This window comes from Eleginops maclovinus, chromosome 8, assembly GCF_036324505.1.
Source record: "Eleginops maclovinus isolate JMC-PN-2008 ecotype Puerto Natales chromosome 8, JC_Emac_rtc_rv5, whole genome shotgun sequence".
Taxonomy (NCBI): Eukaryota; Metazoa; Chordata; class Actinopteri; order Perciformes; family Eleginopidae; genus Eleginops; species Eleginops maclovinus.
This window is the reverse complement of record NC_086356.1, coordinates 3,749,075-3,770,185: the sequence shown is the minus strand read 5'-3', so window position 1 is coordinate 3,770,185 and position 21,111 is coordinate 3,749,075. Positions and strand designations below refer to the sequence as shown.

The following is a 21,111-nucleotide window of genomic DNA, read 5'->3' as shown; positions in this document are numbered from 1 at the left end:
GGCAAAAGTATAACTTTATTTATTTATAACACATTGAACAGTTAAAAAGCAATACCTGTAAAAATATTACACGGATGACCATGTAGCCCTAACTTATAATTTGCGTTAAATGCGCTTTCAGCCAGACACCAACTGAGAATACAAACCTTTATAGTTCATGCACTGAAAAAGAAATACTGATTGAGCTTAAAACCCAAATTCTATTTTGACTGTCAGCCCTGAAAACATTTCACGGGTAAGAAAATAAATAGATGTAATGACATTAAAGTAATAAGCATCTAATATATATTATGGTTCATTTGATGAGTCACACATTAACAGGTCTAGTGTCGCCAGATATCTCAACCCCAATATGTTTTAGTGTTAAGAAATATATAATTGTGACATTTATTGAAAGGAATGAAAACAATGACAAACCACAAAATAGTTGGATTCATAAAGATATGGCACATGACATGTCACAGAGTAATTCCACATGAACTCATTGTATCTCAAAGAAAGCTTTTGATTTGTACAATAGCTATGATAGGACTAAAGCATAGAAAAGTCAAATTATTCATATTCTTTTTCCCCAAATTTTCATATCAACATTGAATGAAATGAATACTAATGATGTCAAAAGTGGGACTGGCATTGACAAAACCAAAATGAACTAACACCAACTTTGCAAAACCCACAACAATGAAACTGACTTTCAAAAGAAACATATTTTTACATATTTATGAACCAAAGTATAACAAATATGTTTCGGAAATCAGCTTGATGTTTGTGTGGGGTAAATGGGTCAAACTAACACATTATTTCGACACGAGTCCACAGGTTACATATTTTAATTTGCGTTGGTAATTTAAAATGCAAGAGAATACTTGTTCATGTTTCTTTTTTTTCCAACCCAACAAAAACCCTATTTTGCCTAAATTTACCCAAGTGTTTTTTTAGCGTAATTTATTTTTTAATACACAGTTGAAAATGCAGTCATGGGTCGCTCTGCAGCTCCATATTAGAGTGTTTGGGCTAAGCGCCAAAATCAAACAATGAAGAAAATCATGCATGTTGTGAAGACAGTGGAACAATTAGCTACTAAAGAGTCAGATGTTTTTCTGTCGGTGAATATTGGACTTTCATCAACAGGACAAAACACTACTGCAAATAAAGGATAGAGTTTCCCTTTGTCATTTCCACACCTGCAGTAAAGCATACTGTTATGTTCTCTTCCTTCCTCATACCAAACTTCCAACTAATCAGTTTCAGCTATCAGAGGAAGCAACAGGAGGTCAGAGGTGAAGGCAGGACAGAAACAGAATCCGCCCACCAACTGTTTTTTCCTGAAATCCAATACTCTTGGGACCGCCAATCGTCAATATCAAAGCAGTTTCCCAAGCTATCTCTGCCTTCCATTGATTTAGATGAAACTTTGAACACGTCACAGTTGCTCTATGGTGTTACGCTTCCCAAAAGTTCAGGGGTAAGATAGCCGCCTGGTGTCGGCATGATTTTTGGGATTATGAGCTGGGGGTTAGGTGTCGAGTTTGGCGTGAGTAAGAGGCTGTTCTGCCTGTTAACGCACTCCACCATGGTGTACACGGGAGCAGGGGGGAGGGGGGACAAGGTGGTGGTATCTGATTCGTGGTAAGGCGACAGGGACGAGGTTGAACTTGAGTCCCCTGCTGTTTGGAAGGGTTTACCCATGTCTCCTGAGGACACTCTGGGGCTCCTTTTACCAGCGTTGAGCTCAGAAGTGTACCCTCCATGATCTGGATTAACCACCAGGAGCTGCAACTCTTTCTTTTTCTCCAACAGGATTCCTTTCTCTCCGTCTCTGCTCGTGCTTTTCCCCAACTCTGTTTTGTCCTCAGGCGACAGCAGCACCTTGCCGGATGACCTCACTTCACTCACTTGGGTGTACAACGCTTCTCTACCTGGTGCTGCAAAACAATGCTCCCCGGTGTTGGGGTTTGGGACATGCAAGCTTGTCTCTTCTGAATCGCTGCTTTCGGTAATATTCGGGATAAGAGGAATGAATGGTGAGGGCTCCAGTTCGCAGGGGAGATCTGGATCGCAGCAGCTGGCCCGGCCCGAGTCGTCGTCTCTGAAGCCTGTGGAGAGGGGAGAGCAATTGGAGGTCAGGGAGCGCTCCATGAGACAGTCCGTGTCCAGGTCTGTCAGTCGGTCACTCTGCTCCTCGATGTCCAGATCGATGAACTCGACCCAGGGGTCTTTGTTGTACAGCTCCGACCTCAGATCAGGGGGGCCACCCAGGATGGATCTCAGCTCCCTAAGCTTCCCCTTCTGAGAGATGATGAAAATAGAATTGGTACACACAAGAGACTACATGTATGGTAACGGTGTTGCCGTTAAGACAGTTCTTCTAAATAATGTTCGAAATAATAACAACAACACTCGTTTTCATGTGTCTTACAACAAGTACACGTTACTTTTGTAAAATCTAACTGGTTCCTGATTCGTCTGTTTTTAGGTTGGTTTTTTTGTATCGATTTTGTGCGTGCACACAATTGAAAAATACATGGTATCTCGCAGCCAAGACACATTGTAAATAAAGTATTTTGTATCAAAATATGAAACATTATTCTTTTCTAATATAAAATTTGACAGGCCTCAAATGTATTGACTTGGCAACATCATATATATAGCTGAGTGGGTTATTTAGCGACCAAAAGAGCTGAAGTTGAAGTGTTCATTTAGGTGAAAAGATCTTGTTTGTTATAAAAAGATTGTTAAAAAAATACCTCAAAAACTCAACTGAGAAAGTTTTCTATGGGTTGGATAACACTTACCCCAAGCAGTTAAGTTACAGATCTCACCAAAAGAGTGCGCTAAGGACAAATAAAGATTTGAATACCTTGAGTAGTTCAGGGTCAATTCCTTTTATTTTGGGTCCAGGAACAGGAGGCAACAGAATAACCATCAACCTTAGGTAAGTAACAACAAAAGGACAAATGTAACACCTAGCTTTAAACTTACATCAAATAAGCCATCTGTGACATTGATATGTGTTCAAAGGGCTTTATCTTTAGTTGCATTGAGGAGTAATTCCCTTTTCCCTCTAATAAACAGCAAAGCTTTGGAGCACATCCATGAAGTAAAGCTTTTGTGTGTCATCCTGGATTAACAGCTTACCTATTTGTGTCATATCATATCAATCTCCAGGAAATGTTCTACTCCTGACTGATCAACACTCGGGAGAAAGGTTTTGCAATCTCTGGCTTTGTTTTATCTTTATTGTTTTAGGAAGTTCACTCGATTGTGAGACAAAGAATATTTGCAAAAGCCTCAACATACACCTCGAGATCTCCACTGCTCAAAGTTGAGACAGATTTTAAGCAAGTCCTAGTCTTTTCTTGCAACATTTGAACTTTGACCAGGCCCTAAATTGCACAGGCATGGTTATATTTCCAAAAAACAAGGCCATGTGGAAGTTCCTGCACCTAAATCTTTGGCATCTAGAATGATCAGTGGAATTGGCTAAACCAATTATGTTTTGTATCAAATTTTCTAAAATGTCATGTTTAGAACAGCCAACATTTAATGCTAGCTTTTGGTTAATCTAGTAGAAAATCAATTACACAAACTTAGTAAATATACATTTCCAGAACAGACATTTGATCACGGGACGGAGCCGGGTTCAAATTTCTTGCTTCATTTTTAGATTTGTGTTGATTGATTTTAAACTGTGTTGATTGTGTCTAATATATGTATATAGTACTTAGTTTTCTTTGTATACCCCGTTTTACTCCCCCCCCTTTTTCTTTCTAGGCTCTTATCTTTTTATGTTATATGTTCTTGTTTATATTTGCACTGTGGGACTGCCAGAAACAGTATTTCAATTTTCTGTATGTATAACACATGTGGAAACTTTGACAATAAAGTGGACTTTGAGATTTAAAAGGTTTGAATTGAGTTTTTACATTAAAATATATATGCCAGAGTACATAAATAAGAAAATACTGGCAAGGAATTGTTGCTTAGATCATGAGAAAAAGGCCATAAATATTTGTAATGGTCATTTAGGAGAAATCTGCTCAGCAAATAGTAAAGTTTTTAAAATAAATAACTACATATGTATTGTGGATGATGATCCTGACTCTCAAATTGCCCCGTTCGTACACAAATCATGTGTTCCTTATACAATGATCTGTAAAAGGGTTTCTGGTGTACGGCTGCATGTCTTTTTGTCTTTGTATAAACTTTGCCTGGGATCTTGTTCATTAAATCAAGTCTGTTCTGTTTGGTTCTGCCAGTGAGGTCATTCCTTCGAGTGGAGTCAGTTTTATTTCCTTCTATTTTTACCATTTGTTACCATTGAGTTATTATCATTATCACTGCTGTCACGTTGTATGTGTGGATGGGGAATCATGGGGTAGCAAATAATTACTGATCCAAGTAAAACATTTTTAAAAAGTAATGGGGAAAAAAACACACTGAGTTCAGACATTGCAGCGCATAAACAGAACGTCTCCCTGTTCAACACTTTTGAATAGCGAGCCTATCAAGGTTGACAGCCCACACAGCTGCTCAGCTCCCACACAGAAACCCTGACTGCTGAATACTTACTTTTCCTGCTGGGAGATGATAACCAACATCAGGATGGTGACTAAACACAGGGCCCCGAAGATGAGCAAGGCCAGCAATGGGAATCCAGACACTGCTGAAAATGAAAGGTCCTCTATTACACTCTTTTTCAACAATATATTATAGCTCTCAGATATATACACTGAAGTGTTTTGGTTCAAAATACAGATCATGCATTGAAGCATCCCATAAACCCCTCTGTTTCAGCCCTGTTCCAAAAGTGCTGATTCTGTGTATGTAGCTTTAAATGCTAATGAGCTGCAGCTGTTTAAAAAAACACAATGGTGCTCTAGGAGGTTACCTTGGCTGGTTATCGGCTTATGGTTGCACAACCCAAAACAACATTGTGACATCACAAAGTGGCAAAAATCAGCTCATGTTCAGACAGGCTTTTATATAAATGGATCAGGACAAAAAGAGAGGGAATGCTCTTTCCATAAACTTTTCGAGTCTCTTTACACAGAGGGAACACATACTGTACAAAAGACATGAAAAAGTGGATTTTGCATAATATGTGACCTGTAATATATAACATCGTCAAAGCCTAAAATGACTGACTTCCATAACTTTGCTAGTTTAACGTTGTCTCTTACTGTAACAGCTCTGCCCTTGAGACAGACCCTGCTTAACGAAATGACTCGGGCGCTTATTCAGACTCCAGACTGACCACAGAGCGTCATGAGGTTTCTTTAGAATAACCTGCATTATAGCGTGTTCCTGCCTGTCTTATAGTATCAATATTGAGGCATAAACAGGGTCTAGATTCACGTATAGCTGCAGGTAAATGTTGGTCACAGTGTGTGGGTGATCACAAAGATACCTACTGGAACATAAACTACTTTTCTTTCAGTGATTCTGTACCTCAGCAGAAAAAGAGGAGCTGTTACATAAACTCTGAGCCGGAAAACTGAAAGGTGTATCCACGGAGACACGCACGTTCAGCTGCAGCTTCACACCCATAAAGTTGAAAAACCCTATTTTTTTCAGCCTGTTTTCAGTGAGTGTTTACCTTTGGATGGTACGTGTATGATTACAGAATCGCTGAACTCCCCAAACTCTTTTCCAGCCAGCATCATGCACCGGACACGCATCTCATGATTGGCGTTGGTTTGAAGCCCAAAAATGGAGCGATGTATGCTCCTCACGAGGTCGAGCTGTACAAAAAGTAGATCAATCGGTCTATAGTTAGATTTTTAAAGTTAACTGTACATAGGATGTACATTCTTTGTTGTAATTCACACACTTAAACACCCACCGCTTCCCACTGGTCAGAGTTGGCGTCGCGGTACTGGACCTCGTACTGCAGCGTCATCCATCCCATGGTCACGTCGGCGGACGGAGGCGGCTTCCATCTTAGCATGATGTCAAAGTTATTGCCGGTCATGCTCACATTAAGCAGAGTCCAGTTCAGGCTCACTGGAGGATCCGGCTGCACTGCAGGCCAAAGAAAGAGAAATGATATCATCAGCAAAGTATTATCAACAAGATTCTCTTTTAACTAATCCATTCACTCAACACATAGGTGGTGGATGCTAACTTTTGGGGAAAAACATAGAATTTCTGTATCCTTCCACTAGTCTTAAATAAGATGTTACGATATATATATATCCAGGTCAAATTCTTATTTAGATAGGCATTATACTCATAAACAATACACAGAGAAATGAAACAGTAACACACTACAGATGAATGAGCACAACATCCAGTTAATATGCAATATTCAAAGCGGTTAATGGATAAACACGCACCATTTTCAAATGATCAAGATCAATCACATTGACCTAGATCTGTCTTTCCTTGAGGACAAACATCTATAGAATTTTGTGGGAGCACATGTAATATTATTATTATTTTTTTCCATTTATAGATTACAAACAACCAGCCCAAAGACAGATTTACTTGTAAAACCAAGCCAATTTTACAGTAAAGAACTCTGGTTTTTGGGCAATGGTCAGTTGATTTCATATGGAGCAGGTCACCACTATACCTCATATAACGTAAGGTATTTATTTCTCTGAGAATATGGACAAAAGCTGCAAACAAATCCTTTGATTTAAAGGACATTTGGAAATATTGGAAAGTCCTGCATGGGTTTTTATTTTCTATCAACTTCCTGTCTGGATCTGATCATACACTCACCGATTTCTTGAAGCTGGAAGCGGTTCTCGTCATATAGGATGTCTTGATCCCTTGAGCGCAGTTGGACTCGGTAATCCAACCAGACGGATGTGTGGTTCTGGTTGAAAAAGCACTCGTTGGGCCTTTCTGTGCTGTAGTGAGGACACTCCCTCCAATCTTTAGGAGAAGCATGGGGGAGTCTGCAAGAGGGGAAGACATTATTTATTGGAAAAATATATTAAATATCTTCAAAGAAAAAAATGTCAGTTTTTTTTTATCTGGACGTCGATTTCCTCTAACGCACAGAAAGAGCATAGTTCTCTTATCAACGTTTTCCTCCTTACTTTTTGGTAATGTAGAATAAGCGGAGGTTTCCCGGCTCTGAGACAATTCTGGAAGTGCCTGCATTCCATTTGCAGCGGAAAGTCTCCATATTGTTGGACACGCAGCCTGTGAGCTGTGGGTTTACCTCGGGGAGAACTGCAGAGAACAGAGGGAGAGAAATAAAAATACATTTAATTATGTTAAATATGTAAAAATGAACAATGCTTTATTTTCAGCTGTAATGAAATGTGGTTCTGTATGGATACATAACCATGCCTCCCTTTGGTTTCTGTGTTTGGGTCCAACTGCTTGTCATACCCTGTGACACCCCCTGCTGGTACCCCCGAACTATCAACCTGTATACAGTATACCAACTCGTATACTTCCAATAATCCAAACTATCCCTTTAAATCATTATATTATTTTGCAGATTGAGTATTTTGAATGCTTTGTGCACAGATTCCAATCAAATCCAGAAGGACACGTCTCAATGTTTAACCTAGTGAGTACACAGTGAATTACATGAGTCCCGTAATCATTATCAGAGCTCCCCATATTTAATTTACGACTAAACACTTACTAACAGCATTCCCATCCGCCACAGGTGTACAAATGTTAGAATGTTAGCACCTGAAATGAACACAGTGCCTATAGCTGCTAGCATGTCTGAATATTCTCAGTCTTGTTAAATTCTCAATGATGATCTCCTAAAAGCTACTTCATGCAATTCTGTTTTTGTTTAAAATAAATAACACTTTTGAGATAGCAACTAAGCGGCTTTGGCTGCCATCTTTGGCTAAAGAAATGGAGGTACTTCTATAAAATGGATCGACTCCTACTTCTACTACTGTTTGCGGCAGGAAATATGTTTGTACTGTCATAAGGACCTATCTTCAAAAAGAACAATGGCTCTTCATTGAACAATTCTGAAATATTTAGGAGTATTTAGGCTTACGTTCACTCGGTATAATCTGATCAGTGTAACTATGATCATACGGCTAAATACTGGAACATAAATCATCTGTTATTTCGTGATTCTGATCAGCAGAAGGAGGAGGGAGCTGTAGGATAATCATGTAGAAGGAATACTGAAAGGTTTATTCACACTGACAAGGCCATCCAGCTGCAGCGTCCCAGGTTTAATTGGTACAAACTTTTATAAAAGCTTTTTGCATTCAGGCCGTAATCAGTGAGGGGTTTACCTTTAGATGGTACGTGCACAAACACAGACTCGCTGAACTCCCCAAACTGTTTCCCAGACAGCATTTTGCACCGAACACGAATCTCATGATTGCCGTTGGTTTGAAGCCCGAAAATGGAGCGATGTGTACTCCTAACGAGGTCGAGCTGTGGTGAAGAAAACAAGGTCCAAACATCAAAAGCAGTGGAACAGCTCAATTACTTATCTATCTCTTTTAATTATCTAAGAAACATTCACAATCAATCAATATCAGAGCACCTACCGCTTTCCACTTGTCAGAGATGGCGTTGCGGTACTGGACTTCGTACTGCAGCGATATCCATCCTGTCATTATGACTGAGGACGGAGGCGGCTTCCAGCCCAGAATAATATGGTAGTCAGTGTCGGTCACATTTCGCAGAGTCCAGTTCAGACCCACTGGAGGATCTGGGCGCACTTCAGGCCAAAAAATAACAGTTTTATTATCAGCAACTGAACAAGACTCTTGTTTAACAAAACTGTGTGTAAGTACAGCTTGCACACGAGGATTCATTCCATAAAACATGGAGTATCACTATGAAAACTCTCTGAATTTGCTTTTTCTATCACTTCATACATCAAGTCATATTGTCAACATCAATTTTCTCCATGTTTCTAGGAATAGGAATACAAAATGTGAAATAAATCAGGCGTGACAGGTGTACAGAACACTCACAGATGTCTTCAAGTTCAAAGCGGTTCTCCTCATAGACGATGTCTTGATCCCTCGAGCGCAGTTGGACTTCATATTTTAACAAGAGGGATGTGTGGTTCTCGTTGAAAAAGCACTCGTTTGGCCTGTCTGCGCTGTAGTGAGGGCACTCCCTCCACTCTTCAGCTTGTCTGCAAGGAGCGGAAGACTTCATTTGAAATATACATAAGCCAGTTCCAAAACATTTTACAGAAAGACCAGTAGAGGAGCTTATGTGAAGTCTGCTTTGAAGGCGATGCTCAAAGGAATGTCATGGCATTATAAAAAGAAAAAGTATGCATCCTCTGGGGAGCATCTAATTCCAGTCTGCCAATTAGATAACGAGATATCTTGCAAACAAAGAGGACAGTTCTGGGCTAAGGGAAGGGGTGGAGGAGAGCTCATGGCTCTCATAAAACCTGATTCAAACATTTATATCAGTTGAAACCAAATAATGCATAAATGGGAACTTTAATTTGATTCTATCCTACAAGTAGCACTGTTGTTGTTTTATACATAAAAAATGACAGTTCATTTGAAAAGATTCTCAAAAATCAAGCAACCTTAGAGGGACTTTGGGTAAAATATTCGTATTCATGACGTGTTTTTTTTCATGCATTTCTATTTAAACATACCTGTCATTGAAATTGGCATAACCTTAAAGCTATACAGTCGAAAACCTGTTTTTGTAACAGACAGCAAACATGTTTATTTCTGCTGTAAATGTGGGCATTAAACATGGGTCTCTAAGGGATTGACTCACTTTTGGACCTGGCTTCTTTTTTTTGTTTGTTTGGTACATCCACATGGTATTTGTTGACAATTAGAAAAATATAGAATAAATCATTTGGAAATGTCTGGTTAATATTCGGTAAGAGTCAGATGTAGTGATTTATCGCAGCGTAAGTGTAAACCTGAACTGGACTTTTGCCTTGTCAACAGAGTGAGCAGGTGGTCCGTATTCCAGATAAGCACATACGAGTAGTAAAAGCAGTGACCATGCTTGACCCAGAACATTTGGAGGTAGAGGTTTTAGTGGTTTACAATGCTACTCACACCCCTTACATGCAATTTTTGTCATCTCCACAGTACTTACTTCACATGCAATCCATTTTAATCTCTTTTCGTTTCTTCCTATCCTTTTTTTACCTGCACTAGAAAATATATTTCACTGTATTCAATGCTAAGAACACAAATGTATGTGTAGGTTTATTACGCTTACTCTTGTATTTGTGTTATTTATTGCACATTGTTTGAAAGGCCTTTGATCAAAGCTCTATCAGATGTCTTTCCCATTTTTCAATGTGTGACCTTGGTTTGCTTAAACTCACAGAAGGAGCCTTTTCTGGGATCACTGTTTCTCCTTACTCTGTGTTTTTGTAGAATAAGCAGAGATCTCCTGGTTCTGAAAGGTTCTTGGAAGTGCCGACATTCCATCTGCAGCGGAAAGTCTCCATGTTGGCAGAGACGCAGCCCGTAAAATGTGGGTTTATCCTGGGGAGGACTGTAAGGGAACAGAGGGACGGAAAGAAAAATAACCACACACCAAATTATTTTCAAACTGTAAAGATTTATGACGCTTTCTCTTCTCTGGTGCAACTGTTATGAATCATCGCTGCGCTCCAGGGAGAGGATAGTGGCTGTTACTTAAATCCTGTGAGCATCCCAGCCACACGGCAAAAATCCGCTTTTTCCTGGAAATCCTTTTACTGCTCTTCAAATGAAAGCTGCAGCGGGAGAGGTCAGGGCTGTGGCTGTCGTGGGATGAGCGATCTGCTTTCTGTGTACTCACAGAAAGGCACAGAGAGTACTCCTTGGATTCAGTTTTACAAGCAGTGTAAACTCAAACCATGTGTTCACAGAGCATGTTCCTGCAGCTTTCCCGCAGCGCACTAAGCGGTCTCCCAAATCCCGTCTGTAGGGGATTCACACTCTCACAGCCAAAAAAAAGAAAAGGGGCCCTATAATGCTTTTTGGGGGTTTTCCCATTTCCTGCATTGTGTTATAAAGCTTTTTCTGCATATCTTCAGGCTATGATCTCAATGTGTCTTTCCCACACACTCCCCCTCCTGCCTGAAACACCTCGATTTGACTCCTTTGTCTAATTCTGTAACATAGTGACATCCCTAAGTAACACTTTTACTTCTATTGGCTAGCGCTCCAACACATTGTATAGGAAAGGCTAAGGGGCGCGACATCTGCAAGCGGTTGACCAATCACAGAGGATGGAAATAGGAGCTTCAGCACAGGCAGAATGAGAAAAGATCTTTTTGAACATTAAATATGGAGACATGTCCCAGGAGAGGAACAAAATACAAATATGAACCTGAAAATGAGCAAAATCTGCCCTCTTTAAGTTTGTAGAGTTGGGGGTCGCAATATAACGGTATGTGGCGATACACAACTACGATATGTTGTTAATAGAACACATGAAATAATATTTTGTAGTTTTTCTGATTGTATAATCTTTACACTCTTCCTCTCCCTTCACTCATAATTTTAATGGTTTATTAACATGCCAAAAAGAGAAAAAATGCACAGATACAAAGCTAAAAATAGAGTTGATTGAAAACATTATTATTGTTGTATTGTTCATTTTCTGTAGATATCACGGAAATATCATTATTGCGAAATCTATTGCCCACGTTTAATCATATAGGTACATTTCTACATGACCGCCATAATATAGAGTAAATATATATTTGCAAGTACAATTTTTTTGAATGCTGTTGATTGATGCAAATACAAATAGGCAAAGTTTTTAACAAGAAAGAAGGGTGTATGAAATAAAAAAACAGACATGATATTTTTTCCTATGAATTTAAATGAGCATCATCCACATCATTAGAATTATAAAATACTGAAAATCTTAAATGTAAAGGTGTCGGTCTAATATATGTGAACCGGCCCTTTAAAGAAATAGCTGACCGTGCTCTTTTATGTTCCATTAAGCATCGACGCTGCTGATTGTATTACCGGTGGGGGTTGGTAATCAATGATTCTGGGGACAGCAGCAGCTGAAATCCACATGTAAGGACACACGAGCGCATTGCATGCTGAGAATAAGATGGCTCCTTCACAGCTGAGAGGCAGCACTCAGAGCGACGATGAATACCTCTGGCTCGCTTAGGGTGCTTCAGGGAAAAGGAGGAACAGGTTAAAAATAACCTGTTTACCAGATTCCCGACTCTTCCTCGTATTTGACACTGAGCTAGGACTCACCTCGTCGTGATAGCAAACAACCATGGGTTGTAACTTATGTATGTGTTTGTGTGTGTGCACATGTGTGTCTAAAATTGATTTACTAAACATGTTTCTGGGTGTGATAGTAACTACAGTATTACAATTTAGAAGTATGTATGGTATGACAATAGGAAACATCCCACTTCTGCCATACAGTTTATATTACACGTTTGTCAAACACATATAGATCTGAGGATTGTAGCTGGAAATGGTTTCCTAAATGATTTCCTAGAAAGTGTACTGTATCACATATCAATTGTGTTCTCTATAAGCACATTTCTACACACAAATGTAGTATATATATATATATATATAGGCAACCAGAAGAAAAAAGTGTGTATTGGAAGCATTATGTACTTTCACATTAGATTGTGCTTTGGATGTACATGTATGAATAGTAGAGGAACAAATCCCCCCAAAAAAGGCTTGATATACCCCTACCCGAAATAGAACAAAGCACAACCAGGTTTTTTCATTACTATATTATGTGTTCTTTATGAAACCGATGGTTGTATACAAATATTTTAGTGCAAAATGATTATTTGTGTTAATGTTTGGAACTTTCCCGTAACCGAGAAGAGTGAAAATGTAGGCTCCTCTGAAGGGTTGACCTTATCCCTTATATCTCTGGAAATAATAATCAAAATGTCACCAAATTTGGACTACATGTTCACAGAAAGACATGGCATGCAATCATCAAGCACATTGTATCAATACCTTTTACTATCGTTGTAATATCAACACTTAAACACACATGAATCATAGGCGGAAATGAAGTAGGACATTAAATAAACGGTAAAGAAGCAATGCAATCCCTGAACCCATCTGTACGTTTTTTAAAGGTTAAAATGAGCTTCTCTCTTTATTGCATCCCCAGCCTTGAGTCTCACTTTGCTAATGGGACTGTAAATAATTATAGGAAGAAGAAGTCTTGTCTCAGAAAGATTTAGATTTAGGCCACATCCCTACTTGGTGAGGTTGAGTAAAATGATCATAATTTGGGTAATTTTATGGGGGTTTTTTATGAACCATACCATACATCATTTAATTACCTTATGCACAGGGCAAGAGTAAGTTGACTTTGGTTAGGTCAACCTTGACTTTTGGTTTCGCACACACAGCAGTTTCCTGGTATAATTCATTCGAGCTGATAGGGTTAGGGGTAGCTGTTGTTTGGTCGATACACCAAACAATCAATCAAGTATTGTTGAGGTTTTCATTTTTGCTGTAGTTCCATGTCAAGTTATAAATGACCCAGCACCCCTTAACAAACTAACTCAGCTCTCTAACCATCAATTTTCTGCTTGGGTGCTGCTGTGTTTGCTCAACAGCCGCGAGACAGAGTTCACTCCTTGTGCAAGTAAACATGTGAGCGGTAGGAGTCAAGCGCTTTGTGGACACAGCCATCAGAGCCACAAAACACACACAAACAATTTCCAGGATTGAAAATATACAATAATTCACACTGTATTTTCATTGCAGGATTCCCTTTGCTGAGGTAAACTGCCACCGAGTAAACATGTTTACAGCATTATTCTCTCCAAGTGCTGCCGACAGGCTATTTCAGAGTGAAACAAAAACATCCTCGCTCAATCTGTTTTGAAAAGCCCCCATGCGTTTCCTTTTCAGGAACAATTTGGAGCGGAGCAGGAAATAGCAGCTATTAATCTCCTTAAAAGGACTCACTCATACAGCAGATGCCGTATGTTATGGAGGCAGAACACAGCTGATAGTTTTTATCATCTCTTTTTCCATTATAGCATCTATTAACATCTGTGAGGGTGGCAAGCCTTCGTTAATGTCTTCCTGTGTGCACACAGGGCAAACGGTTATTTAGAAGATCACATTTTCAGATATCAATCAGTGCACGCTCAGCAGGAAAGACCTCATCCTCTGGATTCAGAAAAAGCTATTTCCTACCATGGCTAATAGCTACAATGCTTTCAACTGTAATTGGGGGACCTTTTATTACCAACCAACTAACAAGGTCTAACAATATAAAAAGCATGTGTAATGGGGAGCGGCAATATGACGTCGTCATCACCTCAAGAAGCAATGTTCTGATTCCTGGATCTACAGTGGTAATCATGTTGTGGGGAGGAAGGCTCATGTTGACCACTAAAGGGATTATTTAATTTGGTTTATTAAATCTCCGGCGTCCAATCTGTTAAAAGTCTTAGCCATTTTCTTCTGTAGATATAGCAAACGACTGATAGAGTGCATAGAAACGCCCGTAAAATAGTACAAGAGATGATCACCAGTAAGAAATATCCAATCCCTAAGCTTTGATAAATCCAGCATTTGGATTGCCAAGTGGTTGTGTCTAAATTGAAAACCCTAGAGAGAAACCTTGCCAAAGGTTTAACAAGACTGGCTTGACTATAACCATTAAAAGGCCAATGTGTAGCCTTAACTTGCAGGAGATTCACAAATGAAGGGATAGTGCACAATTATTTATTTTTATCTAGCGCAGAGCACATCCCATACTATAGCGCACGATTTCCCTAGCTCTTCACCATCCTGTACTTGTTGTTCCACCATTGCAAGAAGGGTTTTAAGTGGATCCTTTAAAGAGAAGCTCAGAGAAGCAGAAAGCTCGGACCTCTTCTCGTCATATTTAGCAACTCCTTGAGATGGTGCTTTCATTACAAGAGAGTGGGGCAAAATTGGCTTCACTTGCTAGCTTCTCAAATGTAACTCAACCAAGATCTAATGCACAACTATCATTCTGTAAGACCCAACTCGTCAAATGAGTTATAATCAAGCATATAATAAAGCTATAAATTAAAGCTACCATCATCAAAACAGCAGGGGTTGTTGCTAGCTGCAACCTGTGTATTATTGGAGCTGTGGAAGGTAGGTTAGCCGCAACGACAGGCTAATTCCCATACCACTTTTAGATTTTTAGGTACTTTGTCTATTCAGTTTTTATAGTCGTTAGCACTCTTTCCCCTGCAAAAGTAATTGGATGTCACTTGCAATGAATTAAGCTAAGAACGCAAAGGAAAATGAAGTGTTAACCCGCCATAATAGCCTCTGTCTGCTAATAGCAGTTAGCCTGCAAAAATAATTACGTCTCTTATAATAGTGAGATCATTTGTTCTGCGTTGCGCATGTAGTAGTTACTCCCATCCACCGCAAATTGTCACCAGATTGGTTTTCATAAGTCAATAACTTTTGAGATGGAAGGCAGCAGTTCAGAAAATCTGGAGGGTATTAGAAGTTGGCAAACTAGCGACCGAGTCTGTTAAAAACATTATGCAGAGCTGAGGCACCATTGAGGTCAAAGGACAATTTGGCAGCAACTTTAAAGCTTTCACCTGCTTGTTACGTTACGGGGGGGAAATGACACGCCTGTCAGAACACGGCTGACTTGTTCGTACAGGCGTAAAAACAAAAACAGCATAAAAGTAAATAGCAGGAGAACAGGATTAGAGGGGCACACATCATCTGTCAACACCAAGCTGAAGTGTTACGTAACGTGACAAGCACAGGATGTCCCCGTGTGACATGAATGGCCAATGCAGACCCAGTTTGTGTCTGTGGGTAAAATACAACCCATTTACGCAAAAAATACAGTCTTTTATTGCCACTGACGGGCTGTTACGAAGAAACAAGGGGGGCCCCGACACTCTAAACAGCTTCCCATTGTTCAACAGTGGAGTACTCTCTGCTCTCCAGAATTCCTGGGAAGCCAATTCACTAGAAACTCTTCTTGCTCTGTGTGGAGGGCTTTCTGTTGTGCAACACGTTTCATATGCATTTGAATGCCAAATTAGTACGCAACACACAGTAACATTGCAACTGGACATCTTTTGTGTTATTCAAGGCTCTTTAAAATTGGGCTGATGTCTAATTATCTTGTTGTGAAAGTTCTAATTTAAAACCAACTACATCAAATATAATTAAAAGTCAAAGCGTGAGAAGAAAAGTGAGGGGGAGAAAAAGCTAAATCAATGCCAATCACAAAAGTTTCAACCAAAATAACACAAAATATGATATAAAATAGCAATTATTCTGAATCTGCATCATGCAATCATGTGTTAAAATGCCAAGAAATGCTTTAAAATTCTAACCTTCTCATAAATATTCATACACATACCTTGCTCAGAGGCGTATTCCTGCGCTGAAGTGGTGGAGATGTGAAGGAGGAAGAAGAGGAGCATGGTGAGAACGGCAGCCATGGTGTTGAGCTGTGGAGAAAACATGTGGCGTATGTTAGTTTCTCTGTGCAGTCCACCCAGCTGCACCACACAGCCAATGAAGGCCCAGCCCACTACCACCATTATACACTCCTTAACTTCTCTCAGATGAGAGGTTGTGTACACCCATGATAAAACTGTACGGCGTTCCAGAAGTGTCGAGGGCTTTAGATAAACGCATTCAACAAATAGACCTAATGTTCCAGTTTGTAAACCAGGCGCCCGTGCATGCATATCAGCTTATCTGTAAGCTGTATCAATATCCTAACATTCAGCTGGAGGAACTTTGCAAATACTTGACTTACGAACTCCTTAGGACAGGAACTTAATGAACCCCATTTGTGTCTTATAAGGAGTACACTATGTACAGTTGTGGTGCTACATGTGAAGAAAATGGCCTTCATTGATATTTTCATCAACATTATTGGAATTAATGACACTGGAACAGCTGCTCTCGGTTTTTACACTTCAAATGACATTATTTTCAGGACACTGAAACTTTCACTTATAATTTATAGCACATATGAACTATGGTAAAGTATTCAGAACTTTTACATCACATTACATGTTTCTTGTCCAAAGCGACTTACATACTCTCCATACTGTGGACAATCCCCACAGGAGCAACTTGGGACAAAGTGTCTTGCCATGGGACACAACGACATGCAGTGGAACTCGAACCTACTCTCCCTCGAGTCCCCTTACCTGTAGATCAGTGCACTATCCCACTGTGCCACAGCCTTGAACCTTAACTTAAGTCTGCAATGATTCGTCAACAAGTGATTCGTTGCAGTTTTTTCAATTTTTTTTATTGCAAAATGGCATTTCTCTGGTTCATCTAGAAAAATGATCACCAGATTGTTTAGTAAGTTGAATTGTGCTCTCTCTGAATCCTTTTCCAGTTTCAATAGAACTTTTTCAGCACGAGCAAGAACACGTACAGAGACCTCTCGAACAATTCACGTCTTTTTCCTTGTAACTTGAAATAAAACAACACTTATCCAACAATGGGGAGGAGGGTCCTATTTAGAATATGAATCCATCCCTACTACATTTTGGACCTTGTTTGGATCTTGTTTACTGAGCCTTTGGTACGGATTCATACGGGCTTCATGTTATTTTCATCTTGTGAGGCAACGCTCTTCAACCCTCTGTGAATTTGTGGTTAGGAATCACCTGGTATTTATCATTCCAACCAGCTTCAAAAACATTTGGAGACCTTACTCCGAAAAATAGCAGCGTCGTTTTTCGGATTTCGATTTAAACATAAAACCTGTTTTATTGCTGGCCATAAAATGACCTCACAGCATTAACATCTGTGTCAACAGCCAGAGACATTGAGCAGTTTTTCGAAGGTAGAGCATGCGTGAGAGTGGATAAGATCATTGAGGTATCGTGTTCATGACCCCACCTTGTGAACAAAATGTCTTTATGCCAGATTCACATGAAGGTGTCATATTTTTATTTGTATACAAGTATGCCAATCTCCGTTTGCCTTTTATCTGCACTCTACTTCTGCTGCCTACATTTCCCCGCTGCAGAATGAATAAAGGAATTATAATTCTGATTTATTGAGCTGTCGATGTTTTTATACAACTCTTTCATTGAATGCTAATCTATTCTAGGAAGGGAGGCTCTGACTCTGATGTGTACAGGACTATAAATGTATACAACATATTAATGATTCACTGCTATTATCTACTGTATGCTTTTTTTATTTCCATATCAAGCAACCTAATCTCCTCATACCTCCCGAGGCTGATCAAGTTGTGTCCTGTCTCTGAAGGGCTGAATATATAACTATGCATATTCCCAACGCTCGGGCCAGGTGAGAGAAGGACAATATTAATTTCCACCAACACAAACTTTGCTATAGTCACAGCATTCTGACTCTGTGTTAACAACTTTTGGTATGTTGATAACAGATACACATTTACACTCTGGGATGTCTCACGCTGATAAGACACATGAACAGACTAAACTCCTTTAGCTGCAGATAGCATCTCATGTATACAGCTGGACAGCAAAGCGTGGACTCCAGAAACAAACTCAAGGTCAGGAGTTTGGAAAACTTTCTGGTTAATTGAGGACATTTAGTTTTTCTCTATCTCTACTTATGACTCATTAAACCAGAAAACAGTATTCTCCTCAGGTGTGTCTCGCTCTCTACTTCCAAACAAGAAAAGAGTTGAAACTGAATTATATCAATGAGAGCAGAGAAGATAACAAACATAGGGTTATATTCATATCATGCTCATCGCGTGTTGGGTATGGAATTCATCTGCAGAGGCTCTGCTTGAAAATGAGACCAAACTTTTCTGCGGATGTCAGTTTTTGTCCCCCCCGCCGTTGCCTGAAACGCCTCCTTTAGACTCCTTTCTACTCTACTTCTGTATCCTAATGACATCACAACATAACGCTTGTGCTTCTATTGGCTTGTACTCCAGCACATTGTATGCGATAGGCTAGGAGGTTGGACATCTCCAAGCGGTTGACCAATCACAACAGAGCCAGCCAGCTAACCAATCAGAGCAGACTGGGCTCTGGTTTCAGACAGAGGGTGGAAAGAGGTGCTGCAGCACAGGCAGTATGAGAAACATAAAGAGCTTTCTGAACACTAAAGCATGGAGACATGTCCCAGTAGAGGCACAAATACAAATTTGAACCCAAAAATGAGCAGAATATGGCCCCTTTGAGAGAAGCAAACAGACACTGACGGTATAATAAACAGTTGTGTTTACAAACTGGCTAAACTACTGCAACCACGAGAGTTCTTGAGCATACAGTCACGATGGTTTACAGATTATATAAGGCTAATGGCTCCATCTACGTTAGATTAGCCTTGGAAAGACAAGCACACGTAATATAATGCATGTTCTCAAACGAGGCAATACATTCCATGTTGAGCTTGTTCTCTGTTCTTGCAAATACGGTTCTAAACTGTCCCTGATGGCTTGACAACATAACGGTCATGACTATTTTGGGAGCCTGCTGCATGATGGCATTGGACGTGTAATTAAAATAACAGAAATTATGAAACATGCTCTCATTAAAATGACATCTAGGTAGTCATTTGTCGCAGTGTTTTTGATGTAATATTTACCTAGGGATTGCATGATTCCATGAAAGAACTTTGATGTAGAATTGAAAGGAAGGTCAGTGTACAACCTGAAGTAGTGAGTCACTTCAAAGTCATTGTTTATTTGGCCACATGGGGACAGCACAACAAGCTGTACACACAGCTTTATTGACAAACTAGCACCTTATAAACTGTGATTTATGATGTGTTAGCAAGAGTCCTAACTGTGCAAAACCATGTGCTTAAAGCTATGTTCTGATGTCGGGTTTTTCCTTATTTCCTACTAAAGATATTCATGAGACAAAGAAAAGAGCAAATTAGTGAATGATTGAAAAGTAACACAAATAATAATCTTACTTTTGACAATAGCTTTATTGTGAGCAACCACTTCAGTAATTAGTGAATGCTTCCTTGGTAAATATTCTTCCTTCTAGGAAAATAAACAAATTCCTTAAATATTGCGACATACTAAGGTTACACAAGTCCCTCCAAACGAAACTTTCTAACCCCGGGGATACTTAATTATACTTATTACTTTCCATGCTTTACCATCTATAGACTACACCTTATTTATGTATTTGCACATATAATTGACATATATAAAATACATTATAAAGAAAGTTTGAACACTGCATGAGAGATTACAAACCAAAAATGAGTTAAAAAGTCATGCTCCGTTTTAGATTTGGTTTCTTTTAAGGGCAAATATCCTCTATTATAGTGACACATTAACATTACCTGAGGTTGTACTGATTTATGGGATGTATAAAACTTAATTATACTGTAAAAAATTATAATATATAAGAAAAAAAACACAAGAATATACAAAAACGGAAATGTCCTATTGCAGGTCTCAGAGGGTTAAATCCGCTATTTGATATATCAGTAGTAATTCAAAAAAAGAGATTTAAATTCACTTTTTTTTGTATAGAAGTTAATGTTAAAGGTCAGATCCACTTGAAACATTAAAGTCTATTTTTATAATAAACTCAAATATAGAAATATAGATGTTTCTCCACAGAAGTAGCAGTTTAGTCCGTTTGTTATCACAGGGTGGGTTGCTTTTCACAGTGCTCTCTAAGATTAATGAAGGAATATGTAGATTCAAATGCTCGGACACTATACCATACGACACATAACGAAGTATCCACTGTCTGGGTGTGTGAGACTGTCGGTCTTGCATGCAGCAGCGTAAACACACGGACACGCAAAACAAACATGAAGTAACTCACTGTGGTGAAGTGGACAGCGGTCTGCTCCCTGTCCTACAGCTCCCACATGAGGTCTTGAAAAACCGGGAACACCATTTCCAAATCTCACTCACAAACGAAGTCTACAATCCCTCTGAACAGCGCGCCGACACTCTCTAGAAAACCAACCGGGAAACCGAGCTCCATGCAGGGTGGTCGAAGAAACGCCTGTTCACTCTCCCCGTATGCGTGCGTGTGTGTGTGTGTGTGCGTGTGTGTTTTTGCAGCTGTAGCAGCCAGCTCGTTGTCCCCGAGACACATAGAAAGCCCTCTGCTGGTGGTGTCTGTGTACTGCAGGGGAACTCCCAGCAGATCGCCAGGAAACATTTCAGATTGTTCAATAATTGAAATAAAATGAGGGGAAATGTAATTCAGTTGTAAATGCAAAAAATATT

At 39.5% G+C, this 21,111-nt stretch overlaps 1 protein-coding gene across 3 annotated transcripts; it reads right to left on the bottom strand.

Annotated features, from left to right (window-relative positions):
* Positions 1-3: 3 nt before the first annotated feature.
* Positions 4-20,938, bottom strand: LOC134868306 (growth hormone receptor-like). 3 transcript variants are annotated; one of them, XM_063889345.1, is made up of 13 exons: positions 20,699-20,938; positions 16,288-16,378; positions 10,311-10,446; positions 8,928-9,094; positions 8,496-8,668; positions 8,235-8,379; positions 7,053-7,188; positions 6,730-6,908; positions 5,846-6,024; positions 5,600-5,744; positions 4,573-4,666; positions 2,861-2,930; positions 4-2,289 (listed from the first exon to the last, which is right to left on the bottom strand). In XM_063889345.1, exons 2-13 carry the CDS (start codon positions 16,367-16,369, stop codon positions 1,435-1,437), a joined length of 2,361 nt encoding a protein of 786 aa, XP_063745415.1. In that variant the 5' UTR covers positions 16,370-16,378; positions 20,699-20,938; the 3' UTR covers positions 4-1,434. The 3 variants fall into 3 exon arrangements, with proteins under 3 accessions (XP_063745415.1, XP_063745413.1, XP_063745414.1); XM_063889343.1 differs by lacking the exon at positions 20,699-20,938 and having other exon boundaries at positions 16,288-16,393; XM_063889344.1 differs by lacking the exon at positions 20,699-20,938 and having other exon boundaries at positions 4,573-4,663; positions 16,288-16,393.
* Positions 20,939-21,111: the final 173 nt, after the last annotated feature.

Coding starts and splice junctions, on each gene's coding strand:
- LOC134868306 (XM_063889343.1), bottom strand. CDS start 16,393: ATGTTTTCTCCACAGCTCAACACCATGGCTGCCGTTCTCACCATGCTC. Junction 8,669..8,927: donor CTTTGAACTTGAAGACATCT/GTGAGTGTTCTG, acceptor TTTGGCCTGAAG/TGCGCCCAGATCCTCCAGTG. Junction 2,290..2,860: donor TTGACCCTGAACTACTCAAG/GTATTCAAATCT, acceptor ATCATCTCTCAG/AAGGGGAAGCTTAGGGAGCT.